Source organism: Spermophilus citellus (assembly GCF_964194105.1).
Source record: "Spermophilus citellus genome assembly, chromosome: 17".
In the NCBI taxonomy this organism is placed as follows: domain Eukaryota; kingdom Metazoa; phylum Chordata; class Mammalia; order Rodentia; family Sciuridae; genus Spermophilus; species Spermophilus citellus.
In genome coordinates, this window is record NC_138199.1 from 74,829,588 (window position 1) to 74,852,432 (window position 22,845).

General features: G+C 56.8%; 1 protein-coding gene and 2 long non-coding RNA genes across 8 annotated transcripts; 1 reads left to right on the top strand and 2 right to left on the bottom strand.

Annotated features, from left to right (window-relative positions):
• Positions 1–360: 360 nt before the first annotated feature.
• Positions 361–8,095, bottom strand: LOC308636384 (uncharacterized protein; the record flags this gene model as incomplete). Its single annotated transcript, XM_081271795.1, has 4 exons — positions 361–2,820; positions 3,484–3,547; positions 5,805–6,626; positions 7,960–8,095. 4 exons carry the CDS (start codon positions 8,093–8,095, stop codon positions 2,688–2,690), a joined length of 1,155 nt encoding a protein of 384 aa, XP_081127921.1. The 3' UTR covers positions 361–2,687.
• A 2,378-nt stretch (positions 8,096–10,473) lies between these two features.
• On the bottom strand, positions 10,474–17,744 carry LOC308636798. Of its 5 annotated transcripts, none has more exons than XR_014019491.1 (7): positions 17,612–17,744; positions 14,548–14,636; positions 12,704–12,837; positions 11,630–11,758; positions 11,185–11,294; positions 10,751–10,861; positions 10,474–10,677 (listed from the first exon to the last, which is right to left on the bottom strand). It is a non-coding gene; the product is annotated as an uncharacterized lncRNA (long non-coding RNA). The 5 variants fall into 5 exon arrangements; XR_014019492.1 differs by having other exon boundaries at positions 10,474–10,680; XR_014019493.1 differs by having other exon boundaries at positions 10,474–10,861.
• Positions 17,668–21,039, top strand: LOC308636797. 2 transcript variants are annotated; one of them, XR_014019488.1, is made up of 3 exons: positions 17,668–18,804; positions 19,055–19,131; positions 20,504–21,039. It is a non-coding gene; the product is annotated as an uncharacterized lncRNA (long non-coding RNA). The 2 variants fall into 2 exon arrangements; XR_014019489.1 differs by having other exon boundaries at positions 17,769–17,941.
• Positions 21,040–22,845: the final 1,806 nt, after the last annotated feature.

A 22,845-nucleotide genomic window follows, 5' to 3' on the forward strand; every position in this document is an offset into this window, starting at 1 on the left:
TGAAATAAAAGGGCTGGGGGTGTTGTTCAGTGGTTAAGCACCCCTGGGTTCAATCCCTAGCACCAAATAAATAAATAAATTTAAAAAAAGAAAAAGAGGTTGCTTTGTTTTGGAGTCAATTAGAATATACATATTTTCCAGATCAAAATAAAAATACTCATATATTTCCTATAATACTTTTTATTTAGTTATTTTCCTTCAACCCATATATCTTGTGAAATTACCTCTTCTTATTCATCTTCAACCGCTAGCTCACCTTTTGGGTCAGAGCACAGTTTTAGATTTTGCTGTTTTACTGGAAGTTCCCTCCTGGCCTGGGGACTGTTCCCTAAACTGTACGTCAGTCTGTCCCATGGAGACTGCATAACATTTAAAAAGAACAAGATAGATATGAGCACTGACATCTGCAAAATATCTGAATCAAAAAAAACTAACTGCAGAACAAGATATGCAGTATGATCTTGTTTTTAAATGTTTATTTATGTAATTATTCACATAAATGATGTAGATTAAAGGCAGCAAATAATTAACAGTTCTTTTATTTTCTTCCTCTTCATCTTTGTCCTTCTCCTCCTCCTCCGTTTTCTTCTTCATCTTTTGTGTGGGGATGGAACCCAGGGCCTCTTGCCCACTAAGCACGTTCCCTACACAGAGGTGCGCCTTAGCCCCCGTGAAAAGTTCTTATTGAGACAATCGGGGTTAGGTGAGCTTTTACTTCTTGACTTTACACCTTGCTGCTTTTCTAAAAGTTTTGAATCATTGAATGTGCTTTCCCTTTTTAAATGGGAGAAAGTTTAAAGAAATTATTATCCAGTTCTAAAATCACCAGCCACAAACAGCTCGTCAGATTCACACACTAGACCGCGGGACGCTGAATATGTGTGCCTGGATAAGTAGGGGGGTAGTTTGCACAGTGCCTGCTTCATCCCCAGGAAACCAGGGGGATGTCCAAAACCCGAGGTCAGCCCTCTCTATTAACCAAGGAGCCACTGGAGGACCTGGACTCACTCCTGGAAAGCAAATATTTCCATCGTAAGGCTCTGGACTGATCTGTGAGAACACGCAGAGCTCAGGGACTAGCAGCTCTTGAAGGGGTCTCCTGGGGGTGTCATGTGATCCACAGTCACATTCCCATGTGACAGCCCACTTGCCCACCAAGGATCCCTGCTCCAGTGCTCAGGATGTGCTAGGTTGTGCCATTGTAATAAACAACCCCCAAATCAGTGACCGAAACCGCAAAGGCTCGGAGGACAGACTAGCTTGCAGACAACCTGGCCTCCCGTGGAGAACCAGAGAATATTTCTTTATGTGACAACGTCAACGAGCTGTCCAGGCAGTGGGACTGAGCAGAGAGGCCATGGCTCCAGAGAGAGAGAGCCTGGGGGTAACCAACACTACACTCTTTCCTTCCCGAGGCGTCTGCTAATTCATAGTCAGTGTGCACAGGTGCCCAGGGGGTAGCAGAGAGCAGGGCCTCAGACAGAGAGGCTGACCGTGTTCCAGCCATGTCGGGGCTGGATGCCCAAAACTGGAATTGGGGGCTATTTAGGGAGCCACAACTTAAGAAATTGAGAGAAGAAGGAAACCAGGGAAGCCGGACCAGGCTGCTGGTGGTTTAGTAGGGACGCGGCCAATAGGTGCAGGAAGGGGCACAGACGCAACCCTTGAAGAGATGATGACGGAGAATTTTCAAAACTGACAGAAGCCATCAAGATACAGATTCAAGAAGCACTGAGAACCCCAACACACACGTGAGCACGTGCTGGCCTCAAGTGTTCCATCCTCCTGCCTCAGCCTCCTGAGCAGCTGGGAGTAGAGGTTGTGCCACCACGCCCGGCCAGACTGGATGTTTTTTAAAAAATTAAACTGCATATTCTGTTTATCATCACAGAAATGCTGGAAGTAAAAGGACACGAACAACACAGGTTTATTTGTGGCTCATGTAAGGAGCCCCAGGCAGAGTCGGTCCCAGTGGTGCACACCTGCGATCCCAGCTACATGGGAGGCTGAGGCAGGAGAGTCGTGAGCTCAAAAGCAGCTCCAGCAATTCAGCAAGACCCTGTCTCAAAATTTAAAAGGACAAGGGCTGTGGATGTGCCTCAGTAGTAGAGCAGCCCTAGGTCCAATTTCCAGTACCAAAAATAAATCAATAAACCGGTTGAAGCAGTAGGCAGAGTGGGTGGCCTCAGGGTCTGACCTGGCCCTGCTCCCACAGAGCTGGCAAGTCCCCCAGGAGACCCAGGGCTTCCTTCAGGACAGAGCAGGAATCACCTTCCATCTCGTTGCCGAAGCTCGTCGTGTGACCCGTCCTACCTCAAGGGGATGTGGAAGTGCAGAGGAAGCAGTTTGTTACCACGGTGACGAGATGGCAGCACTCAGACACAGTCAGGCCCTCATCCAAGCCTGGACCACATCTTGGACTCTTTTCCCAGGACCACAGAGCACCTGGACCAATCTCCAGCGGTTGCTCCTTGACTCTGAGCCACCCACCTGAGGAGGTCAAGGGCCTCACTTGGTCAAACTTGGTCAAGGTTACACCAGGGTTTCCGGTTTGGTCTAATGCACCTGTGGAAGATTCCATGTGCTTGGGAACTTCAGAAGTGGCAGGCACGGGGTAGGCAGGGAAGAGAATGTGCACCAGGAGCTCACCCTGGCCTCAAGGTAGAGACCAGGGTTGTCCAGGTGGTTCATTCACCCAGGGCCGCAGAACAAGCCAGCCCTAAGGTGGAGTGTAGACCAACCACTCTACCACGCCTGGCTGAGGGCCGCACATCTGATGGAACACAGTATCCGTGTGTCCTCTGACATCTGTGGCCTCTGCTGGAAAGACACACATGTACAGAAGAGGCACCAGAGAGCCGGCAGGTGTGGGTCCCAGTCCCCATTCCAAGCAGGGCCTCAGCACCACGGATCTGTGGGAGGACTGGGGACCACCCAGCCAGCTCCCTGAGGCCCGTGGCCCCGCTGATGTCCCCTCTCCCCGAGGAGCAGCCAGGGATTCTCCATGCCCCTAGGCCACAGCCCTCACTTGCATTCCTGTTCACACCCACACACTGACAAGTGCACTCATACCCACACACACGTGCACTTGCACACACGACACTCTCGCATGCTCACACCTGAACAGGTTCGCACGCTCTCACCCGTGGTCCACACTCGGCTGGTCACACACTTGCTCACATGTGTGCACACTTCCCAGCCCTCTCACTCAATGGGCTCGGGAGCTTCTCCCAGATCCCAGGCAAGCAGGAGAGCGCTGGCCTCTTCATCGCCCAGTTAACGTGTTTATGAGGCTGGGCGGGGGGAGCCCTGCTGGAATCACCGGGGACCTCGTTAGCTCAGGGCTCGCCCTCCCTCCCGACCTGAGCCAGGAGGATGCCCTCCAGGGATGCCTGCTGCCAGGAGAGGGCAGGTCAGGGGAAGGTCACTGCCCCTGCTGGCCTCCCGGGAAGGACAGTGCTCAGGAGTCTGGGCTGTACCCACCTGGCACCCCTCTGCACCTCCGGCTTCTCTGCTGCACTTACAGAGTGCAGCCTCAGTGCCCCGTCTGTGAAATGGACACGTGCATGGGCATTTTGGAGGATCATTTCACATGAACGTGAAAACCACTGTCGCCAAAAGGCACATTTTCTGTTATCACCCGGGAAGAGATGGCTGTCTGGGAACTGTGCGGGGCACACAGCAGCCCTTCCAGCAGGGCCCAGGGAGGCCGCAGAGAGCAGCTAGAGGGAGTCCCGAGTGGAGGAGCGGCCAGAAGAGCAGCGAGCAGTGGGCAGTGCCCTGGTCTCTGCCTGGCCTTACCCAGGCTGCGGCCGCGCCCAGCAGAACCAGAGCTGTTCCCCTCGGACAGTCTCCAGGAAGGCCCCGTTGCCATGGGAACATTCCTCCAGTTCTCCTTCTCGGCAGAACACCATTCCCAGCCCACGAGGCTGCACCACTATTGGTGTTGGCCTCACTGTGGATGGAGCAGCAGGATTCTCATAGCACCTGGGCCATGAGAGATGGCCATCAGGTGACAAAGGCAAGCCCTCGAATAGGCTGCAGAAGAGCTCCCGGAGGCTTGCAAGTTGACGATCAGTAGGATCTTACAGAAGGCACTGAGAGATGGTGGGTGGGAAAGGGCTGAGCCCATTCACTGAACTCCACCAGCATGACCCAGGACCAGGCTCTGCCGGATCTAGGAAGGAGAGGCGCAAGATGCTTCCAACACCTTCCACAGAGTCCAAAAGGGGGTGGGCACTGGTGAGAGCAATATCCGTAATTGACAAGAAAAATGAAAGTTCAGAGGAGTTAGAAGGAGCTCTCGGGAGGGAGAGGATACAGGAAGGTCGGGTGGAGGCGGGGTTTTGAGGTGTGAATAGGAGCTTGCCAGGCTGCCAACAGTGAGGACGGGCACTCTGAGCTGAGGAAGCATGAGTAAGGGGTGGAGCCACGGGACGCAGAAGCACACCATGAGACTAACAGGCTGTGGAGCGGAGCCAATCCACAGGAACCGCGAGGCCCGCAGCCAAGACACCCTGAGGAGTTGGGCTTTTGACTTTGGTGCAGTGGGAAGAACCTAGCTTGGCATTTGGGCAGTGCAGGCAGGACAGAGACGGGATGCCAGGCAGGAGGAGGAGAAGCTGAGCTGGGGCCAACGCTGGGCAGAAGATTAGAATGAGAGGGAAGGGCCCAGGCCAGCTCTCAACCCAGGGAGAGAGTTTGGAGATGACATTGACAAGTTGGGGAGCAGAGGAGGGCCGGTCTGGGGATGGAAGTGAGGTCAGGTGGGGTCATGCTGAGTAGGTCACTTGGCACCAGATAGGCAGGGTGGCGGTCAGGTGATCTGGAACCAGAGTGCAGGAGTTCAAATCCAGGTGCAGCTGATTCTCAGCTGTGTGGCCCTAGGAAAAGTGCTGAACCTCTCTGAGACTCAGTTTCCTCTTCTGTAAAATAACCTCTACTGACTGGGTCCTTAGGAGGATTCACTGAGGTCAGCGCACACCACACAATGGTCCAGAGTCCTGAGCCTGGGTCCTCCTGCAGCCCTGGCTGGCTCAGAGAACTGTGTGCTGTGAGGGTGGGGGGGCACCCTTGGTCAGGCCACTGGGACCTCACGGCACCTTCAGGGTGAAGACCACCCTGTCAGGTCACCATGCTCCACGTACCCACCCCGTCAGGTGAGGCAGAGCACAGGTAAAATGCACCCCAGGAGAAGCAACAAGGTCAGACTAGCAACGATAGGGCACCAGGAAATGGCAGCGCCCACAGGGCCCAGCTCCCCACCCAACGCACATCCTCCGGGAACGTCAGGCCCAGGTGAGTGGAGAGGAGAGGGCCTGGCTGACCTCTGACCTCCCTGCTGCTCTGTCCACCGCCTCTGGTGGGGGAAGGACAGGCCGCCTGGCTCTGCTTGGCCTCGCCTTTGGGAACCTGCGGACACTGGGCCTGCCCAGGAAATCCTCCGTCGCCCAGACCTGGGACACAATGTGCCTGCGACCGACCCCTTGTCTCCCGCCCCTGGCTGTTGTCCAGGTACACGGGGACTAACAACGTCCGGAAGTCGGGGACCAAGCTCGAAGCCCCCACCCAGAAAGTGAGGAGGTGAAGGTCTGAACTCCCTTGGGGGCTGTCCCTCTGCACACCCAGCCCTCCACCCAGTGTGCACCTCCCCCGTCTCAGAAAGCACGCAGGACTCACCAGCACGCAGGACTCACCAGCCAGCGTCTGGCCCACCCACGTGTCCCCAACCTGCAGGAGGCCTGGCCTTTGTCACCTTGCCCATGCCGATGGGGCTTTAATCCTGGCTCAGGTGTGCTACTGACCCAGAGCGATGGGACTTCTTGGGGACAGGCCAGCTTCCCGACTCTCTGGAACAGACTTCCCTGCTCCTCTGTCTTGGAGAGATCTGAGGAAATGACTTCCCTTAATACTCAAGTGCCCCTCGGCCAGCAGCGGCCAGCCCTCCGCAGCCGAGCCCTCAGGAGGGGACTCCGTGCGTGCGGCTCTCCAGCAGGCTCTGGGCCCCGCCCAGCGCTGGCCGTGCCCCTGCTCCTGGTGTCCTCCTCCCCTGTGTGTGACACAGTGCCAGGCACAGAGGCAACCCACGGGGGCCCCTGAGGCCGAGTGACGCTCTGGGGTTTTCAAATTGACCTCTCGGGCCGTCTCAGTACCCTGATGGCCAGCACTCCTCTGCAAGGAGCGCCGAGCCTGGCGCACATCCAGTAGGAAGACCCTCAGCCAAGACCACTGCAGAGCTAACCGGTGAGCAGGGGTGTAGGAGGAGCAAGGCGTGCCCGGCACCAGGATGCAGGTGTGCAGGGGGTGGACATCACGGCTGGCGCTGAAGGCAGAGAACAGAGACTGAGGGCACACAGGCAGAAAGGCCAGGATTCCACCAGGGGAGTAGAAGGGGCTAGGGCCCTTGGAAGCATTCACATTCCAATAGAGCTCCACCAGGAAGTGCCCCCTCCTGGCCCAGCATATGAGGGACCACCCAGGGAGCCAGGGCTCTCTCCAGGGATTCCTAAATCCCACTAACACCTGGGGTCTTCCCCACCCCCACAACCAGGACAGGACCTCAGTGCTGACTCTGGGTACCTTATGTGGTTGGCATCTGGCTCTTGCTTTTCTAGGACATGCAGCGCCTCAGACAGCCCCCACCCCACGCTCCCACCCCAGTCCTCCAGACGCACAGTGGTCCTCTTCAGAGGCAATCTGGGGGGGGGGGGGTGTAAAACCATGAACTTGGTGTTTTACAGACTCCTGTTTGAGAGCCAGGACTTACAGCTAAGTGCACAAGCCACCTCCAGAGACCCAAGGGCTGATGGCCCTCCCGCCACACACGGCTGGGAGGAGAGCCCTGTCCACAGCCCCATCCTGGGCAGCCAGGTTCCTTCTTCACCCCGCATGGGGCCATGCGGCCTGACAGGATTTTGTGCTGTTGCTAGATACGCAGGGGTCTGAAGGACTCGGTTTAAACACCACAACTGTAGAAAATGCATATCCTGCAGGCAGAGCTGACAGCAGGACAGTCCCAGAAGTCCAGACAGACGGCCCTGGGCAGACACGTAGGCTGCACCCTGACCCCAAGTGATGCTCACCCTCTACCTCACCTGTCACGGTGGTCAGGGGAGAGGCCAGGGAGGGGGCTGCAGATGCAAAGTTCCTGCCGCTGTTGAGCACCCCCGGGGACAGAGGGAAAGAATCAAGCCCTGACCCCCACCCAAGCAAGAAGTGCAAATAAAACACCAAACTCTTCCTGGGACACAGCCTTGCTCCCAACAAGAGCCTCCGTCCCAGGGCAAATCACCCTCTCTGAAAAAAAGGGGGCACTTAGTGATGGAAAACAAGGCTGATTGTTTGTTCGTTGTCAGGCGAAGCTCAGCTAAGCTCAGCTAGGCTCTACGGGGCCAGCCCGGCTTGCTGGCCACCTAATCACAAGGATGGGGTGTCGTCCACTGTGAAGTCAATCTCCATCCTGGGCCTCCAACAAGCCCCACGGGAATGGGGAATGGAGGGAATGGAGGAACCGCTTCCTCTCTAAAACAATAAAAGGTGGATAATTAGCGAGAACTTGTTAATGGGTGATTTCAGACGGGAGCCAGTTCATAACAGCTTCTGAATATATTTGCATTTAACTGAACTCCTTTTCCTCTCTCTCTCTTAGTGATTTTTTGTTGTAACTGTAATTATTTTAATTGAGATCTTCCCCTAATGAAAACAAAGAGTCTGTGAGAGACTTGGCTCCTGGGCTGCCTGGCTGCTGGCTGCGCCTTCTCTGGGTCTCCAGGGACCCAGACTCTGGGGGCTCCTGCCCCCTCCCCCAGCTCTCCAGTTGGTGCCACTGACGTGGAGCGCTGGGCGGGCGTGTGTGATCCAGGGGCCCCTGGTGATCCCGCCTGTCAGGGTGGTGTCCGGGGTGGTGTCTGGGGAAGTCCCGTTCTGCCCCAGCCGCCGGGGCGACCTCCGATTCCTCACCTGTAAAATGCCGAGCTCGCCTCTGGCCTCTCAGCGCCGCCAGGCACAGAATCCCCAGCCTCCTCTCAGTGGCCCCCTCACAGTGTGGGCAGGTGCCTCTCCCTGTCACTGGGGAGAACACGTCCAGCGTCCCCATCCCTGAGAGCCTCTTCTAGACACCCCCACTGCACACGGAGGGGACGCTGCCAGACAGGCCTTGCCTCTGGGCCCTCAACCTCAGGACCCTCCGGTGACAGGGGGTGAGACCCAGTGACCCCTGACCTGCCTCCCTGGGCTGGGAGGGTCCTCCGGGGAGTGCCATCCTCCCAGGCGGCTGGGGCCTCTTTGACCATGAACTCTGACTCCAGATCCTCATCTCCTGGATTCCTGACCACAGTTTCCCCACTGCTGAGTCAGCTGTGCCCAAGGCCCCAGGGCTGCACACACACACACACACACACACACACACACACACACACACACCAAGCTGCTCTGGGACCCCCATTCTTGGGGGCTTTTTTCTTTCTTTTTCGAGGGGGGCGGCATTTTTATCCCGTGGACTTTATGCCGAGCTTTCCCTAATGACAACCGGCCTGCTCGGGGCCTCCCTTTGACAAAGAGAGACGCAGGCCAGTGGAGTGGTCCATATCCAAGTATCCAGAAGCCCACGTCCCTGTCCCCCGCAGCAAGGAGGCCCAGCCGGGCTTGGAACTGGGTCTTTGAGTGGAGTTGAGAGCAGCTTTTTAGGGCAGGACCGGACGCCCAGGAAGCCCAGAGGGACCCTGGGTACAGGAAAGGCAGCTCCCAGTGGCCGCCACGCAGCCAGCAAGGGGCCAGCTTGGCTGTGTACTGTGTCTACCACCCGGATTGGGGTCGTAGCTGGGCCAGACTCAGGAGTCCAGTGAGGTGCCCTGCTCCAAGAAGCCCTCCTTCCTGGGAAAGGAAGCCGTGCCGTGTCCCCAGCCCCTGCCTGGCCAGCATTGCCCAGCCTGCCTCTCCACTGACCCCAGGACATGGCCAAGGCCAGCCCTGCGGGGGGACAGTAGCCTTCACACGACAAATGCTGTGGTCTAGGCCACGGTGTGGCGGTCTGTGCAGCAGGAAGGGCTCAGAACATCAGGGACAGGCAAGGCAGCAGAGCCGGGCGGCCGCTGACCAGCCCTCCAGGCCTGCTCAGCAGGCACCCCCCTGCAGACCCCGTCCAGCCCTCGCAGCCACAGCACTTTCCTGGGGGTGCTGAGTGGCAAGGGAAACTCCACCCGGACTTCTCATTGTTCTCGCAGAGAAGTTAGTTTGTGCCAAAAGGGAAGATGGAATCACAGCCACCACCACCACCACCCCCCCCCCCCCGCCCACCCACCATTTGTTGTTCTCTTCATTAAAACTTCCGGCAAGACCTGCCTCGACCATGAGCGAGGGAGGCCTCCGCCTCCCTGTGCAGAAGCCCAGGCCGCCTCAGTGACGGGGTCAGAAGCAAGAACAGGCATGGGCTGGGGATATGGCTCAAGCAGTAGCGCGCTCGCCTGGCATGCGTGCGGCCCGGGTTCGATCCTCAGCACCACATACCAACAAAGATGTTGTGTCCGCCGAGAACTAAAAAAAATAAATATTAAAAAATTCTCTCTCTCTCTCTCTCTCTCTCTCTCTCTCTCTCTCTCTCTCTCTCTCCTCTCTCACTCTCTCTTAAAAAAAAAAAAAAAAAAAGAACAGGCAGGACCGGTCAGGATGGCTGTGAGGGACAGGAAAAGCAGCCCCAGAACACAGACCACAGCTCTGGACACCCCTCGATGAGGTTCCGTGGCCCTGTGGGCCCCGGCTGCAGGCACTCCCTCCTCTCCTTGGAGAGATCCAGATCCTGTGACCCCGTGGAACCCTGGAGCTGTGGGTATTTCATGTCCTCTTTCCAGTTTCCTCTGAGTCAGAGCTGGGGCAGCGGGAGGGGAAGCAGCTCTTGGAAGCAGTCCTCTCCTCGGGAGGCCCAGGGAGCCTGCTGCAGAGCTCCAAGTCCCCTCCCAGTCCAGCACGTCCTGCTGGCTGCCTGTCCCAGGTGGGCGGCTGGGGAGGCCAGATGAAGAGTAGAGTTGGCAGCTGGGCCAAGGTCTGCATAAATGATGGTGGCTCTGCACCCTAAAGGATGGGACAGGAGGCAGTCAGCACCTCTCAACAGCCGCGGGGAACCCAAGGAAGAGGGGAGACAGCAGCAGGCCCGGCTTGGTCCAGGGCAGCGGAGACGGAGTGGGAGCCAGGTGCCAGCAAGACCCACCCTCAGCCCCTGGGCCCTGTGTGCTCCTGGGGGCGCCCTGGTGACAAGTCTGATCAGGCACCTGTACCTTCGGCCCTGGGCCCTGAGCACAGCAGACCAGGAGCAGCTCCCCAGCTACCTCGCACCTGGAGGAGGGGACCGGGATCCAAAGAGGATGTGCTCCAGGTCCCCATGGTCACCTACCTCTGAGGCTGCTCGAGCTCCTTATAGGAATGACAGCATTTGACCTAAGTGCTTCCTCCCTGTACTTTAAACAGTCCCTAGGTTACTCGTCACGCCTAACACAATGTAAATGCTACATAAACAGTTGTGATGTTGATTTTTTCTTCACACTTTTCTTGTTGTTGTATTGTTCTTTTTCATCGATGTGGGGTTTTTCCCCCAAATCTCTTCCACCTGCCATTGACTGATTGTGCAGAGGTAGAGCCCACTGACAAGGGGATGGCTGGGTGTGGATCCCAGGATGGGGTCAGGGCCTGCTTCAGAGGGAATGTAGGATAAGCTGGGGGGAGGCCACATCACCCCGCTCCCCCTGGCCCCATCACACACCACGTCCTGGTTCCTGATGCACTGCTTGGGGGATCCCAGAGAGTTTGGCCAGCCTCCTGTGGAAAGCCATGTGCAGCCGGCGGCCACGATGGCCGTGTGGTCTTGCTCGGTCTAGGCAGATCCACGTGCTCTGAGTTAACAGAGCTGGGGCTGGCTGTGCAGTCTGGTGTGATGGCTAACCTTCGGTGTCACCGTGCCAGGGTTAAGGGACACCACACTTTATCTTTGAGCGTTGTTGGAAGAGCTTAGCCCCTCACTCTGTGGACTGAGTGAAGTCCACCCAGGTGGATGGGCCTGGGCTGGGTGGACAAACAGGTGGAGGAGGTCACCCCAAAGCTCCCAAGCCTTCAAACTCAGATGCAGGCCAGGGCCGCCCCCCCGCCCCCCGACCCTGCAGGACTTCCTCAGACTGAGTCACAGCTCCGCTGTCCTGCCTGTCCAGCTCGCCAACAGCGTTTCGTGGGACTGCTCGGCCTCCATAATCACATGAGCTGATTCCCGTGGTCGGGCTCCTCTTAGATACCAGTGTACAGTCACGTGTCACCTAAAAGAGAGGACACGCTCAGAAAAATGCATCACTCAGCCTCCCGTTCCCTGCTCACACAGCCTGGCAGCTGTGACGTCACCAGGTAACATGCTCTCCAGGGCCACCTGGGCTGAGCAGTCTGTCCCTGGTGCAGGGCGTCACTGCGCAGCTGCCTGTTCTGCTCCCCTGGAAGCCCTGACTGGAGCACCGGGTTCTGCCGTACTGGGGCCTCGCATGTCCCCCCAAGACCCGTGGGGGCCCTTGGTCCCAGGTGGCACTAGTGGGAGATGGTGGGAATGAGTGGGAGGCCTTGATCCTTGGGGTGCCCCTTGAAGGGTCTGTGGGGGCCTCACCACATTTTTTTCTTTGCTTCCTGGCTTTGGAGGAGCTGAGCTGGTTTGCTCCCTGATGTCCTGCCATGACACACGGTTTCACAAGCCCAAATGACAAGGCCAACTGAGCACAGGCTGGAACTCCCCAGACTGGAAGACAAAATAACCTTTTCTCCTTAGTTGTTAGCTGTCTCAGGTATTTTGCTATAGTGACAGGAAGCTGACGGTCACAGAATTCATTATAAAAGTATTGTCTCCTTAACAAGGCGGTCATAATAACTCTCTCTCTCTTCTACCCTATCCTGACATTCCCTGGCCTATTGTTTAGTTTGGGTGTGGGCAGAGACTAAGTCAAATTAATGAGTTCACCAATAGGTGAAAGAACTGGAAATCAGTCCCCTTGAAAAATAATTAATACCAAATAAGACAAACTTGGAAGGGACAATCCTTCCTTCAAGAATGTGGGGTGCTGTGCCGCTACAAGGAAATAGACTCCGTCCATTTGTGCTGCTATCACAAAATACCTGAGGCTGGGTAAACTGCAAAGAACATAAACTTATTTTTCACAGCTCTGAGGCTGGAAATCCAGGATCAAGGTGCTGCTGTTGACGCCTGGTGATGGCTGCTCTGTTTCAAGATGGCACCTCATTGCTGCATCCAACAAGGCAGAGGGGCCAGAGAGTGCTCCCTTGGTCTTGAGCCGTTTTCTAAGAATGCTGACCCCATTCATGAGGGTGCAGCCCCGAGATGGCTCCCATACCCCTAAACACTTCTGCTCTGGGGATTGAGTATCCACGTGAGTTTTAGGGGGGGATGCCATCACTCAAAACACTACAGGCCCCAAGTATAAAATTAAGCTGGATACTGCAGCTGGCAGCAGTGGTGCAGGATGGTAACCCTAGCTACTCAGGAGGCTGAGGCAGGAGGGTCACAAGTTGGAGGCTGGCCTGGGCCACTTAGTGAGACCCTAACTCAAAATACAAAAAAAAAAAAAAAAATTTAAAGGCCGGGGGTGTGGCTCAGTGGTAGAGCACCCACTAGGTTCAATCCCCAGCACCACAAAAACATAGAAACAGACAGAATAAAGAGGAATACCGCCACTGAAGCTCAGAAACAGATTTTCAGTCTCAGATGAGAAACTCGATTCTAGTCCTTGCTGCCTCCAAAGGCACTGGCTGCTGTTGAAGCTCCCTTCCTCTGAGGTCCCCGTCACTGGCAGGGTTCAAACACTGCAACCAGGTGTGGAGAAGGTTACAGAGAAGTTCCAAGCCCAAGACCAAGGCTGGGTTCTCCGTGCGGGTTTCAACCTGGCACCAGGGAGAGGTGACCCGTTGCCCTCCCTCCATCACAGTTGGATGATATTCACGGGAGAAGGCAGGAGGTGGGGGAGCCTCAGCCCCTCTGCTCTGTGATCACAGGTGACACAACCCTCCACAGAAGGAGCCTGCCCAGCGGGTGACCTCAGCCTTGCTCCCTGGGGACCTGGGTCCCTGCTGCCCTGCCCCACCCACCCCCGAGCACTTAGGAGGAGACAGCTGACCACCAGCAGGCTGCTCCCAGCTCCTTCCTGCTGTTGCATTGTGGGTTCTGGGTGATGTTCCAGTCACATCGTAGTGACCCCCACTCTGAACTGGAGGGCCTGTGGCCACCCATCACTCAACCATAGCTGAGTCTCAGGGCCCAAACTAGCAAGCAGTGCCTCATCCTGCCCTCTGGGTGCCCTTCCGCACTGTCCCCTGCTCCCGGGAGGCGGCATCACCAGCTGCACTCTCCAAGCAAAGCCCTGAAGTTCATTGGGAGGACGCCAAGGGGTGGTCGAGCTTCTGAGATGACCCTCCCCAGGACAGCCCTGGGACTTGTCCTGCGCAGCCCTCTGGGACATTAGGAAAGCTCTTCCTGCTGCCCTCCTGCCCCCCAGAATGAAGCCACCCTGGGTCCTGCTTGGCGCTGGGGCTATCCTGTCCTCCTAGCAGCTCGCCAGCTTCACTAGAACCCAGGTTCACCCCTCCTGTGCTCGACATGCCAGCCCCACGGGGACAAGGCCTTCAGACAGCGAAGAACAGAGACAGATATGGTCGCTCTTGGTCTCCTCTCCTGCCAGCACCCCCCACCCTCTTGCTGTGCAAACAATCCCATCCCAATGCCTCTCTGAGCCCACAGCACAACAGCCCTTCCTCCCAAGAGCCCCCTGTCCTGCCTCCCTCGCCCCTTCCTTCCCTTCCTTCCCCCATCTCCCCTCCCGGGGGCGGAGGATTAGCCTGCCCTGTCTCCAGGGTGTCAGGGAAACCAGGGGAGGCTTTGAAATGGGAGGAAGAGGCTCACGGGCATCCCGTCCAGCACACCTTGGGCCTCTCTTCACGTTCCATGGTCTTTGAACTGTCCAGCTGGGATGTCCACCACCGTGCAGCTGGCCACTGCCCTATGGACACTGACCACGCTGCACAGTGTGGACCAGCTATAGCCGGCTCCCTCCTGGCGCCTCTGAATGGGCGGTAACGCGTGCTGGTGTCGGTCAGTGAGTGACTCTTCACGGATTCAATTGACCCTCGAGGGACCATTAAGACCTTACCTGGCATCAAAACTGTCCTCTCACAAGGATGGATCTCAGATCAGTGGACTAAGTTCTTGGATAAGATTTGCTTTTAGGGGTTTCCGCCCTTGGAGTGTCCAGCTCGAGAGGGGAGCGCAAAGGAGCCTCGGCCCTGCACCCGCACTGCCCCAGACCCCACAGGCCTTGCCCATTTCACTTGGTCTCTGGGTCCAGACCCCCCAGGGCTCTGGCTGGAAGGGCTGCCATGGCCCCTCCCCTTCCTGCAGCTGTGGCGACCTGCAGCATCTACCCCCTCCCCCGTGAACACAGCTCCCTCAGGCCCCAGGGACTCCACTCCTGCTGTGTTCAACAGAAACCCGTCCACCAAGGTCACAGCAGCGTCACTCACCACAGACCAAGGAGGGACGCAGCTCAGACGTCAGCTGACAATGGATGAGCAGGTGTGGACCATCCCACAAGGGAACGTGGGACCTGGTGCTGGGGACAGAAGGTCACAAAGGCCACCGTTGTGAGCTTCCATTTGTATGGAATGTCCAGATGGACAATCCTGGACAGAAGGCAGACAGTGGTGCTTAGGTGGGGTGAGGGGTGGGATGTGGGACAGTGGCCTAGCTCCAGGCGCAGCGTTCCTGAGGGACAGAGATGCCTGAAGGTGACGGGCAACGGCCCGGATCCCAACGGACATGTGAGAACCTTGGAACCGGACTGCCAGCGGCGGGCCGTGTGGCCTGCGGCTCCCGCCCGTGCTGGCCGGGTAACCTGGTCAAGCAGCCTGGATAACGGCGCTGTCTGCCCGGTCCTCAGCAGGACCTCGCCTGGCTCCTCCTGAGACTGTTCCTGCCTCTTCTCCTGTGCCCCCTCCATCCCTCCTCTGTGAGGGCCCCTGATGTCCCTGTGTGTGTCCCAATGCCCTCTTCTTGTGAGGACACCGCTCGGGTTGGGTCAGGGCCCACCCCAAGGGTCTCATGGTCACTCACCAGCTCTCCGAAGGCCCTGTGTCCCAGGAAGCTGCTGGTACAAGGGCATCAACATGAATTTGGGGATGACACGATCCGGCCTGCAGCCATGGATAGGAGTTATGTATCGACAAAACTGCTTTTTAAAGAGGGACCCTACTTCTCTCCAAGGGTGGCCACCACTGAACCTCCTCCTTTTTCCCAAGCTCCCTGTCCCCGCTGTCCCACTCTCGAAAGGGAGCCAAGAGCCAGGGAGGAGGTGGACTCCACAGGGCTGCCGCCTCCCCAGGAGCCACACGCCACCCCGACCGGTGCCAGGTGTCTCTCTGACCCAGCCCTGCCCCTTGACACCACGGAGCTCTGCTGTGGGACACACCAGGAGAGCAGGGCATGCACCCAAGTCCCCATCCCCACTGGGTTTCCAGCGCCTGCCTGGGGCGTCCCCGGGTGGGATCGCCCTGACCTCAGGCAGCTCACAGTCTGGCCAGGACCACCCAGCAAGGCAGACACAACCTGAACGCGGGGCGGGACAGGGGTTCCCCACGACTGGCTGCCACCAGTGGGGGTCTGCAGCAAGCCCCAGGGGCTCAGCTCCCTTCCCTGAGGACCCTCACCACCAGGCTGCACGTGGGAGCCTGAGCCCACTGACCTGCAGGAGGCGATGGCCTGGGGGCCTTGGGCCGTCTCCCCAATGCTATGAGGGCCCTCCTGCCCACCATCTCGGGATTGGCACTCTATGGATAGCAACTAATTAATGCGAGTCCAGTGATGCAGGGGTCACCTATTAGCAGGCTGCTATTGACACTGGATCATTAGAGGTGACGAAAGCCTCCCCGGCAAGTCTACTCTCATCGCTGAAACAGTGAGGTGGGCCTGGGGCATGGGGAGCCCATCCTGCCTGAGATGTGACCCACTCGCGATGGCCACTGAAAGTCCAGGGGATATGCGACGCCCCTCAGTATCCACCAGGGCCCATCGGGGGCTCAGCTCCCTTCCCTTAGGAAGAGAGCCAGGGCAGGTGGGTCACGGGCACCAGGAGGCTGGCTGCTCGGCCCTGCTCGGGCACTGACAAGATCCAGGAACTGTCCCTCCATCCATTCCCCCTCGCACCCCCCAGACGTTAGAGAGCCAGACACACCTGTGTCTGTGCCTTGCAGGCCCTGGGAATCTTGCCTCCTACATTTACATTTCTTACCTTCCCGCAACCTTTCACTGGGTTCCAAGACAACTAGATTACAGCAGCGACCTCCTAACAGGCCCCCACGCCTTCCCCAGCTGCCCCAGGAAAAGCCTGACCTTCCAGTCCCCTCCTGCACTCCCACCTGCCCCTTTGCTATTCCCCATCAGGACCCTGAGGCTTGTGGCTTCCTCTCCTGAACCTCTTTCCCTGGATGTTTGCTCCACCCAATCCCTTACTCTCCCTGTCCACACCATCTAAATGGGTCGGGCAGGATCACAGTGTACACCTGCTCAGAGATTCTGGAGGCTGAGGTGGGAGGATCACCAGTTTGAGGCCAGCCTCAGCAGATTAGCAAGACCCTCTCTCAAAATATAAAGGTCTGGGGCTACTGTCCAGTGGTAGAGTATCCCTGGGTTCAATCCCCAGTACCCAAAAATAAATGAAGAAACAAACAGGGATTGGTAACTTTTTCTGTAAAGATCCAGATAGTAAACAATTTCAGTTTTGCAAACCAGTCTCTTTCACAAACCTTTAACTCAAAGGCAGTCCTAGCCAACACACAGAGCAGCAAGGCGGTGTCCCAATAAAACTTCATCTACAACACAAGCGACAGTGGGCCACGGTTCACCAAAGGCTGATCTAAAAGAACAACTCCGGCCACCCCCACATCTCTCCCTGACTTGTTGTTCTTGACACCACTCAACGCCACATGAAGATGTAGATATTCACCTCTAGGTCACCCACACGACACACCCACCTTGGTCCCCATTAATACAGACTCTGTTTGGCTCATTGCTGTATCTCCAAAACCTAAGCCAGTGTCTGCATATAATAACCTCTCGGTGCATTAAAAATAAATAAAAAGGTCACATTAAAATTTAATGAGAGCAACAGACCATCATGGTGACCACGTATCAAGTGACTCTGTGCCAAGCTAATGAGGAATGAGAGCCGGGGAGAGGTCACTAACTTGCCCAAGTCCACAGCGCTAGGAGTGGTGGAACTAGGCAAGCCCAGGGTCAGAGTCTAGTCTTGACCCCTTTATTGTGAAGAGGAGGTGCAGTACGGGGTGGGGTCCTTCCTGGGAGCACTGTGGCTGTCACCAGGGGCCACGCAGGGAAGGACTTGGATGCTTCTCTCCCCAGTCACCCAGGGGCGGCTCGTCCCTCCTGGACCGCCTGGGCAAACTCCTGGTTCCTCTGACTCTGCCCAAAGCCCTGAAAAGCCACAAGGGCCTCGACTCAGGAGCAGAACAGCGTTGGCAGTGATCAAAGCACAGTGGTCCCTGCAAGGGAGACTCGGGTGTTGCTACTAACGGTGGTTTGCCAGGACGGCCTCGGCCTCTGAAATCCCGCCGAGAGATGTGCTCGGCCCCTGGCGGCCATCCACTCCTGTCTTCCTCCGTCCTCTGACTCAGACACCAGCCCACAGCCCCCACCCGGATCCGTGAAGGCAGCTCCCAGGGCCCTTCGCGGCCACACTGCAGCTGGGCCACTCGGGAGGGGCCAGGAGGAGGCCAGCCCTGGGTCAACAGACTCCGGCTCTGCACTCACATCAGCGGCAGGGGTGACCAGGAAAGCCCGTAGGCCGCCGCCTGGACACGTCTGTGCCTTATTTGGAAGGGAGCCCTCCATGTCTGGAGCCCCGTGAGTCAGCCAGCAGGAATGCCTGGGACATTTCAGAACAACAATAACAACCCCTCCCTCCGTGGGCTTCTCCACAGGCCGCCATGTTAGCTCGTTCAACCTGCGCAGACCCTGCGTGGATAGGTCGGAGGTTTGATCCATGAGGTGCACAACCCCAGGCAGGCGTGCCCAGAGTCACTCTGGGTGGGAGCAGCTGGAGGGAGCCCAGACCCAGGGTCCTGGCCCCCACCCCTGAGCTGTGCAGGCAGGATTTGCTCGTGCGCTAGCCGCGTCCTCAGTGCCTGAGCCGGTGCCAGGGCTGAACAGATGTGCATCAGGCCCCGTTTTATGCAAGGACTGAACTAAGCAGCGCAGAAGATAAAATCTTCTGCAGAAGATAAAAATCAGTGCAGAGGGCCCTGGACTCGGGTTGGATGAGTCTTCTGAGGGCCAGTCTGACCTGGCCACTGCGCACCTCGTGTGGCCTAACCCTGGCCATGTGACGGCATCACTGCGCGCTCAGCAGCTCCACGCACACCGACCTGTCCTCCCTGTCTCTGTGGTCAGGAGTCAGCGTGGCTTAGCTGCTCCTCTGCTTCAGAGACTTGGTGCAGGGACGTCCTCGGGGCTGCAGGCCTCCCCGAGGCTCGGCTGCGGAAGGACCTGCCTGAGTCCTCACGGTGGCCGGCAGCATGGGTTGCTGGGGGCCTCGGTGTCTTCTGGCTTTGACTGGAGGCTGCTTTCCACTCCTTGCTGTTTGGGCCACACCAGTCTGGCACTTGTGCCACCAAGCCAGCAAGAGAGTCTGCCAGTTAGACAACTGTGACGTGTTCCGTAACGTCATCACCCAGTCACGCTTGCTGTGTTCTGTGGGCTGGAAGCAGGTCAGGACTCTGCCCACATTTCAGAGGAGGCTCCCCAAGGGCTTGCGGATTGGAGGCTTAGACCTTAGCAGGTGTTGAGATGGTGGGGCCTTAACCAGGCAGAGCCCGGTGGGAGGTCAGAGGTCACTGGGGTGCATTCCTAGATTATTAACAGGTTCTTAGAGGACCCCAGTCTTGCTCTGGCTTCTGGTCACACCACGTGATCTCTCTCTCTCTCTCTCTCTCTCTGTCTTGCAAACAATCCTGCCAGGATGCATCTACCACTGGGCCCTCACCAGAGGCTGAATTGATGGGGTCACCCAATTTGCACTTTTGGCATCCAAAACTGTGAGTCAATCCCCCTCTTTTCTTTACACATTACCTAGCCTCAGGTGTTTTGTTATGGTCACAACAGGAGTGGAACGCACAAGGCTGTGAACACCAGTTGGCAGCATCATGGGGACCCACCACAATCTGCTAGGCCTCCCATCTCTTTCTGAACATCTCGAGAGATAGCTTTGTCACTGTTCCCAAGGAAGTCCTTCCACTCTAAAGTCACTTGAGTGGTTGGAAAGTTCTTTCTGGCATCAAACCCAAACCCACCTCCCCATGACTTTTATTCATTGGTCCAGGCCCTGCAGTCTACAAAGAGAAACAGTCGGATCTGGCAGAAGTTGGACTCATGGGGGTAGAGATCTGCTATATCCTCGGAGAGCAGGGTTGTGGGAAAGTTCCAGGTGCATCCATGGAATTCCGTAAAGGTGTTAAGAAGAGAGGGAGTGGAGTGGTTCAAGGAGGCGTCTCACGGCTTCTGGCTGGTGTCTGATGCAGGGGAAGCTTTGCCTGGGCACTTGCTCACTGCAGAGTCTTGGTTCAGACCTTCACAGCCTTCCTGGGGACACTCAAGAACTTGGCACTTTAAGAGACTCTAGCCCAACCCCATCACTTGAGAGAATATGACTTGCTCACTGTCACGTGGCTGGTAAATGGGAGAGCCGGGCCTCTTGACTCCAAGCATCTCTCGGCCTCTTTACCTCTGCATGTGCTTGAACATGAGCCAAGGACACCAGATAGCCCTGGACCCTGGGTCCTGGGAACTTGCCACCCAAGGCTACTTCTCCCCTTTCTGGGAAGCGCCTTGATCCCTGGCCAGACAACCCAGATGCAGTATCTTCATGTCAGAAGCAAGTGTGCAGAGGGCTTTAGCAGGCTGCAGTGGGGCTCCATGGGTCATGGCTGCTGGCTTTGACTGAGGGACGGACGCGGTGGTCCTGAGCTCCAGAACGTGGTGTCTCCCCCGGACTGACCACCACTCAGTGTGCTTCCTGGGCTGTTGGGGACCTCAGGCCGCCAGGTTCCTGGTGGTCAAATCCACTTGCTCTAGATCTCCTTCAGGGGGTCCAAGTCCTTCAAGAGGGCACCCACAGCTACACCCAGGCCTGACCCATGGGGCACTCAGCAAGCATCGAATGGATGATGGACATAAGGGTGTGGGAGCTTGGCTGCGGGGGGTCACATGGAGGCAGATCCCACCCAAACCCAGTGGGAGCAAAGGTGGAAAGAAAACTCACGTGTCCCAGGGGGGCCCTGGTGCAGCCCAGCTCTGAGCCCTGAGCCGAGGACATGTGGAGAGTCCTCCGAAAATGCAGATCCCACATGAGAAGCAGGAGCGGCCAGACCGTGTCCCTTATGGGAAAACTCACATCACCCGTTTTTCCAGACACCGCAGCGTGCTGAGCTGCCCGTGAGGGACCCTCTGCTACCAGCTGTCTCCTCTTCCTCGTGGCTACAGCTTCCTTCCATGGCCCCTACAGAACATGCCACAGGACTTCTGTACAGAATTAGCCACAGGGCTGATGGGCACAGAGCTGGCCTTGGGACAAGGTCTGGCCCGCCCCTGGACCATACACCCAGGACCCACCTTCCAGGGCCAGAGTCCCTGTGCCCTGGCCAGCTTCCCCTCCCAGGGCACATTTCTCCAACCTCTGTGGCCAGGTTTCTCCAGCCACCACCCCTGTGCTGGCCACCCATGATCTTCCACTGAGCAAGTCCAGTGTCCACCACGGGGACTATTTGCCATGTTCCCCAAAACTACTGCAAACTGCCTTGATAAAATTGCTGGGTAGGGGCTGGGGATGTGGCTCAAGCAATATCGCGCTCGCCTGGCATGGCCTGGGTTCGGTCCTCAGCACATACAAACAAAGATGTTGTGTCCATCGAAAACTAAAAATAAATAAATAAATATTTTAAAAATTCTCTCTCTCTCTCTCTCTCTCTCTCTCTCTCTCTCTCTCTCTCTCTTTAAAAAAAAAAAGTCTGGGATAAAACCCATCTCTGCCCCCAGGAGGACAGGACCCACTCGCACCAATGCGCATGTGTGTACACACACACACACACACACACACACACACAACACGGCCACTCATTCGCACCTCTGAGGCTCTTTGCCTTGGGCTGTTCTTTCCAATGCCTCTCTCCTTTATCCTCTAGGTCAGCCCCCAAGTCCCTGTGGGTAGAGGCTCAGCTCAGGGAGAGGCTGGCAGGGTCCCCAAGCTCCTCTGCAGGCTGGAGAAACCTTCCTGTTCCTAGGCTTCATCTGTGGCACAGATGAAGGAGGACCCACAGTTACCCATTGGGTCACCTTCCCCTGCAGGTGGGGGGAAGGATTCTAACCAGACTCACCCAAAGCCCTCAAGCCCAGCCGAGAATGGCCATGCTGACTCCACAGTCTCTTGGTGGAGGGCTGGGCCTCCTGGAGGCCAGCCTCCCAGCCAGAGAAGGAGTGAGCCCAGGCTTAGAGTGGGCAGGGGTGTGGCCACAGTTCCTACTATTGGTACCCCCAGGTCACACTAAACCCCTGGCAATTGGTGATTGCAAGGTCCAGGGTCCCCTGGTTCACTCTCCCACCTCCCTCCAGAGTGGCAGGAAGGACGGAGCAGAAATGGGGTGTGGGAGCAGCTCCGTGCAGAAACACAGGGGCTTCCAGGAGGAGGAGACTGTGTCTGCCTTTGTCACCGCGGGAGCTGCCTTTCACTCCTCCAGTGAAGTCCCACCATGGTGGCTGGAACTTGTGGCCCAAAAGAGGCTTCATCCCTCTCAGAGACTCCCTGGCTACCCCTGGAGTATTAAAGGTACCTGGGGCAGCACCAGGAAGGTTCTGTGAAGGCCAGAGCAGCACCCTGGGCTGCAGCCGGCTCCCTTCCTGTCTGCCCCTCAGTGCCTGCAGGACCAGGTCCTCCTGCATGCAGCAATGCTGGGCTCTAAGGGTCACCCCCTCCCCTCCTTCTTTCCCAGCATGGCCGCAGGACCAGCCTCCAGAGTCAGCTCTGCTCCCCACGGAACAGGTCATCTCCCCAGCCCACCGTGGTGCGTTTCCTCCTTGGAGACCAGGGAGTTTGGAAACACAGCATCTTTTGAAGTTGCTATGACATGCCATGGCTGGGTCACCTTCTGGAGACAGTGTGGCTCTACCTTCTTTTGGAGGGGCTCACCAAGGCATGCATGCAGACCAGAGGGAGCCCTACCCTGGGCCTGAGGACATTGTAAGCAAATTAGACTTTTGTTTGTTTGTTTATGTCAGGGATTGAACCCAGGGGACTTAACCACTGAGCTGCATCCCCAACCCATTTTTTTTTAAAGAGAGAGTGAGGAGAGAGAGAGAAAGAGAGAGAATTTTTAATATTTATTTTTTTAGTTCTCGGCGGATACAACATCTTTGTTGGTATGTGGTGCTGAGGATCGAACCCGGGCCGCACGCATGCCAGGCGAGCGCGCTACCACTTGAGCCACATCCCCAGCCCAACCCATTTTTTATATTCTAATTAGAGACAAGGTCTCCCTGAGTTCCTTAGGGCCTCACTAAGTTGCTGAAGCTGGCCCTGAACTTGCGATCCTCCTGCCTCAGCCTGCCGAGTCTCTGGGATTACTGCATGTGGCACCAGCCCAGCCACATTAGCTTTTTAAAAGTTAGCTTTTTACTAAAGTAATATAAATAAAGAAAAGAATAATACAATGTGTCCAACTTCAGGAATTTTGTGTCCAAGGGAGCCCCCCATGAAGTCA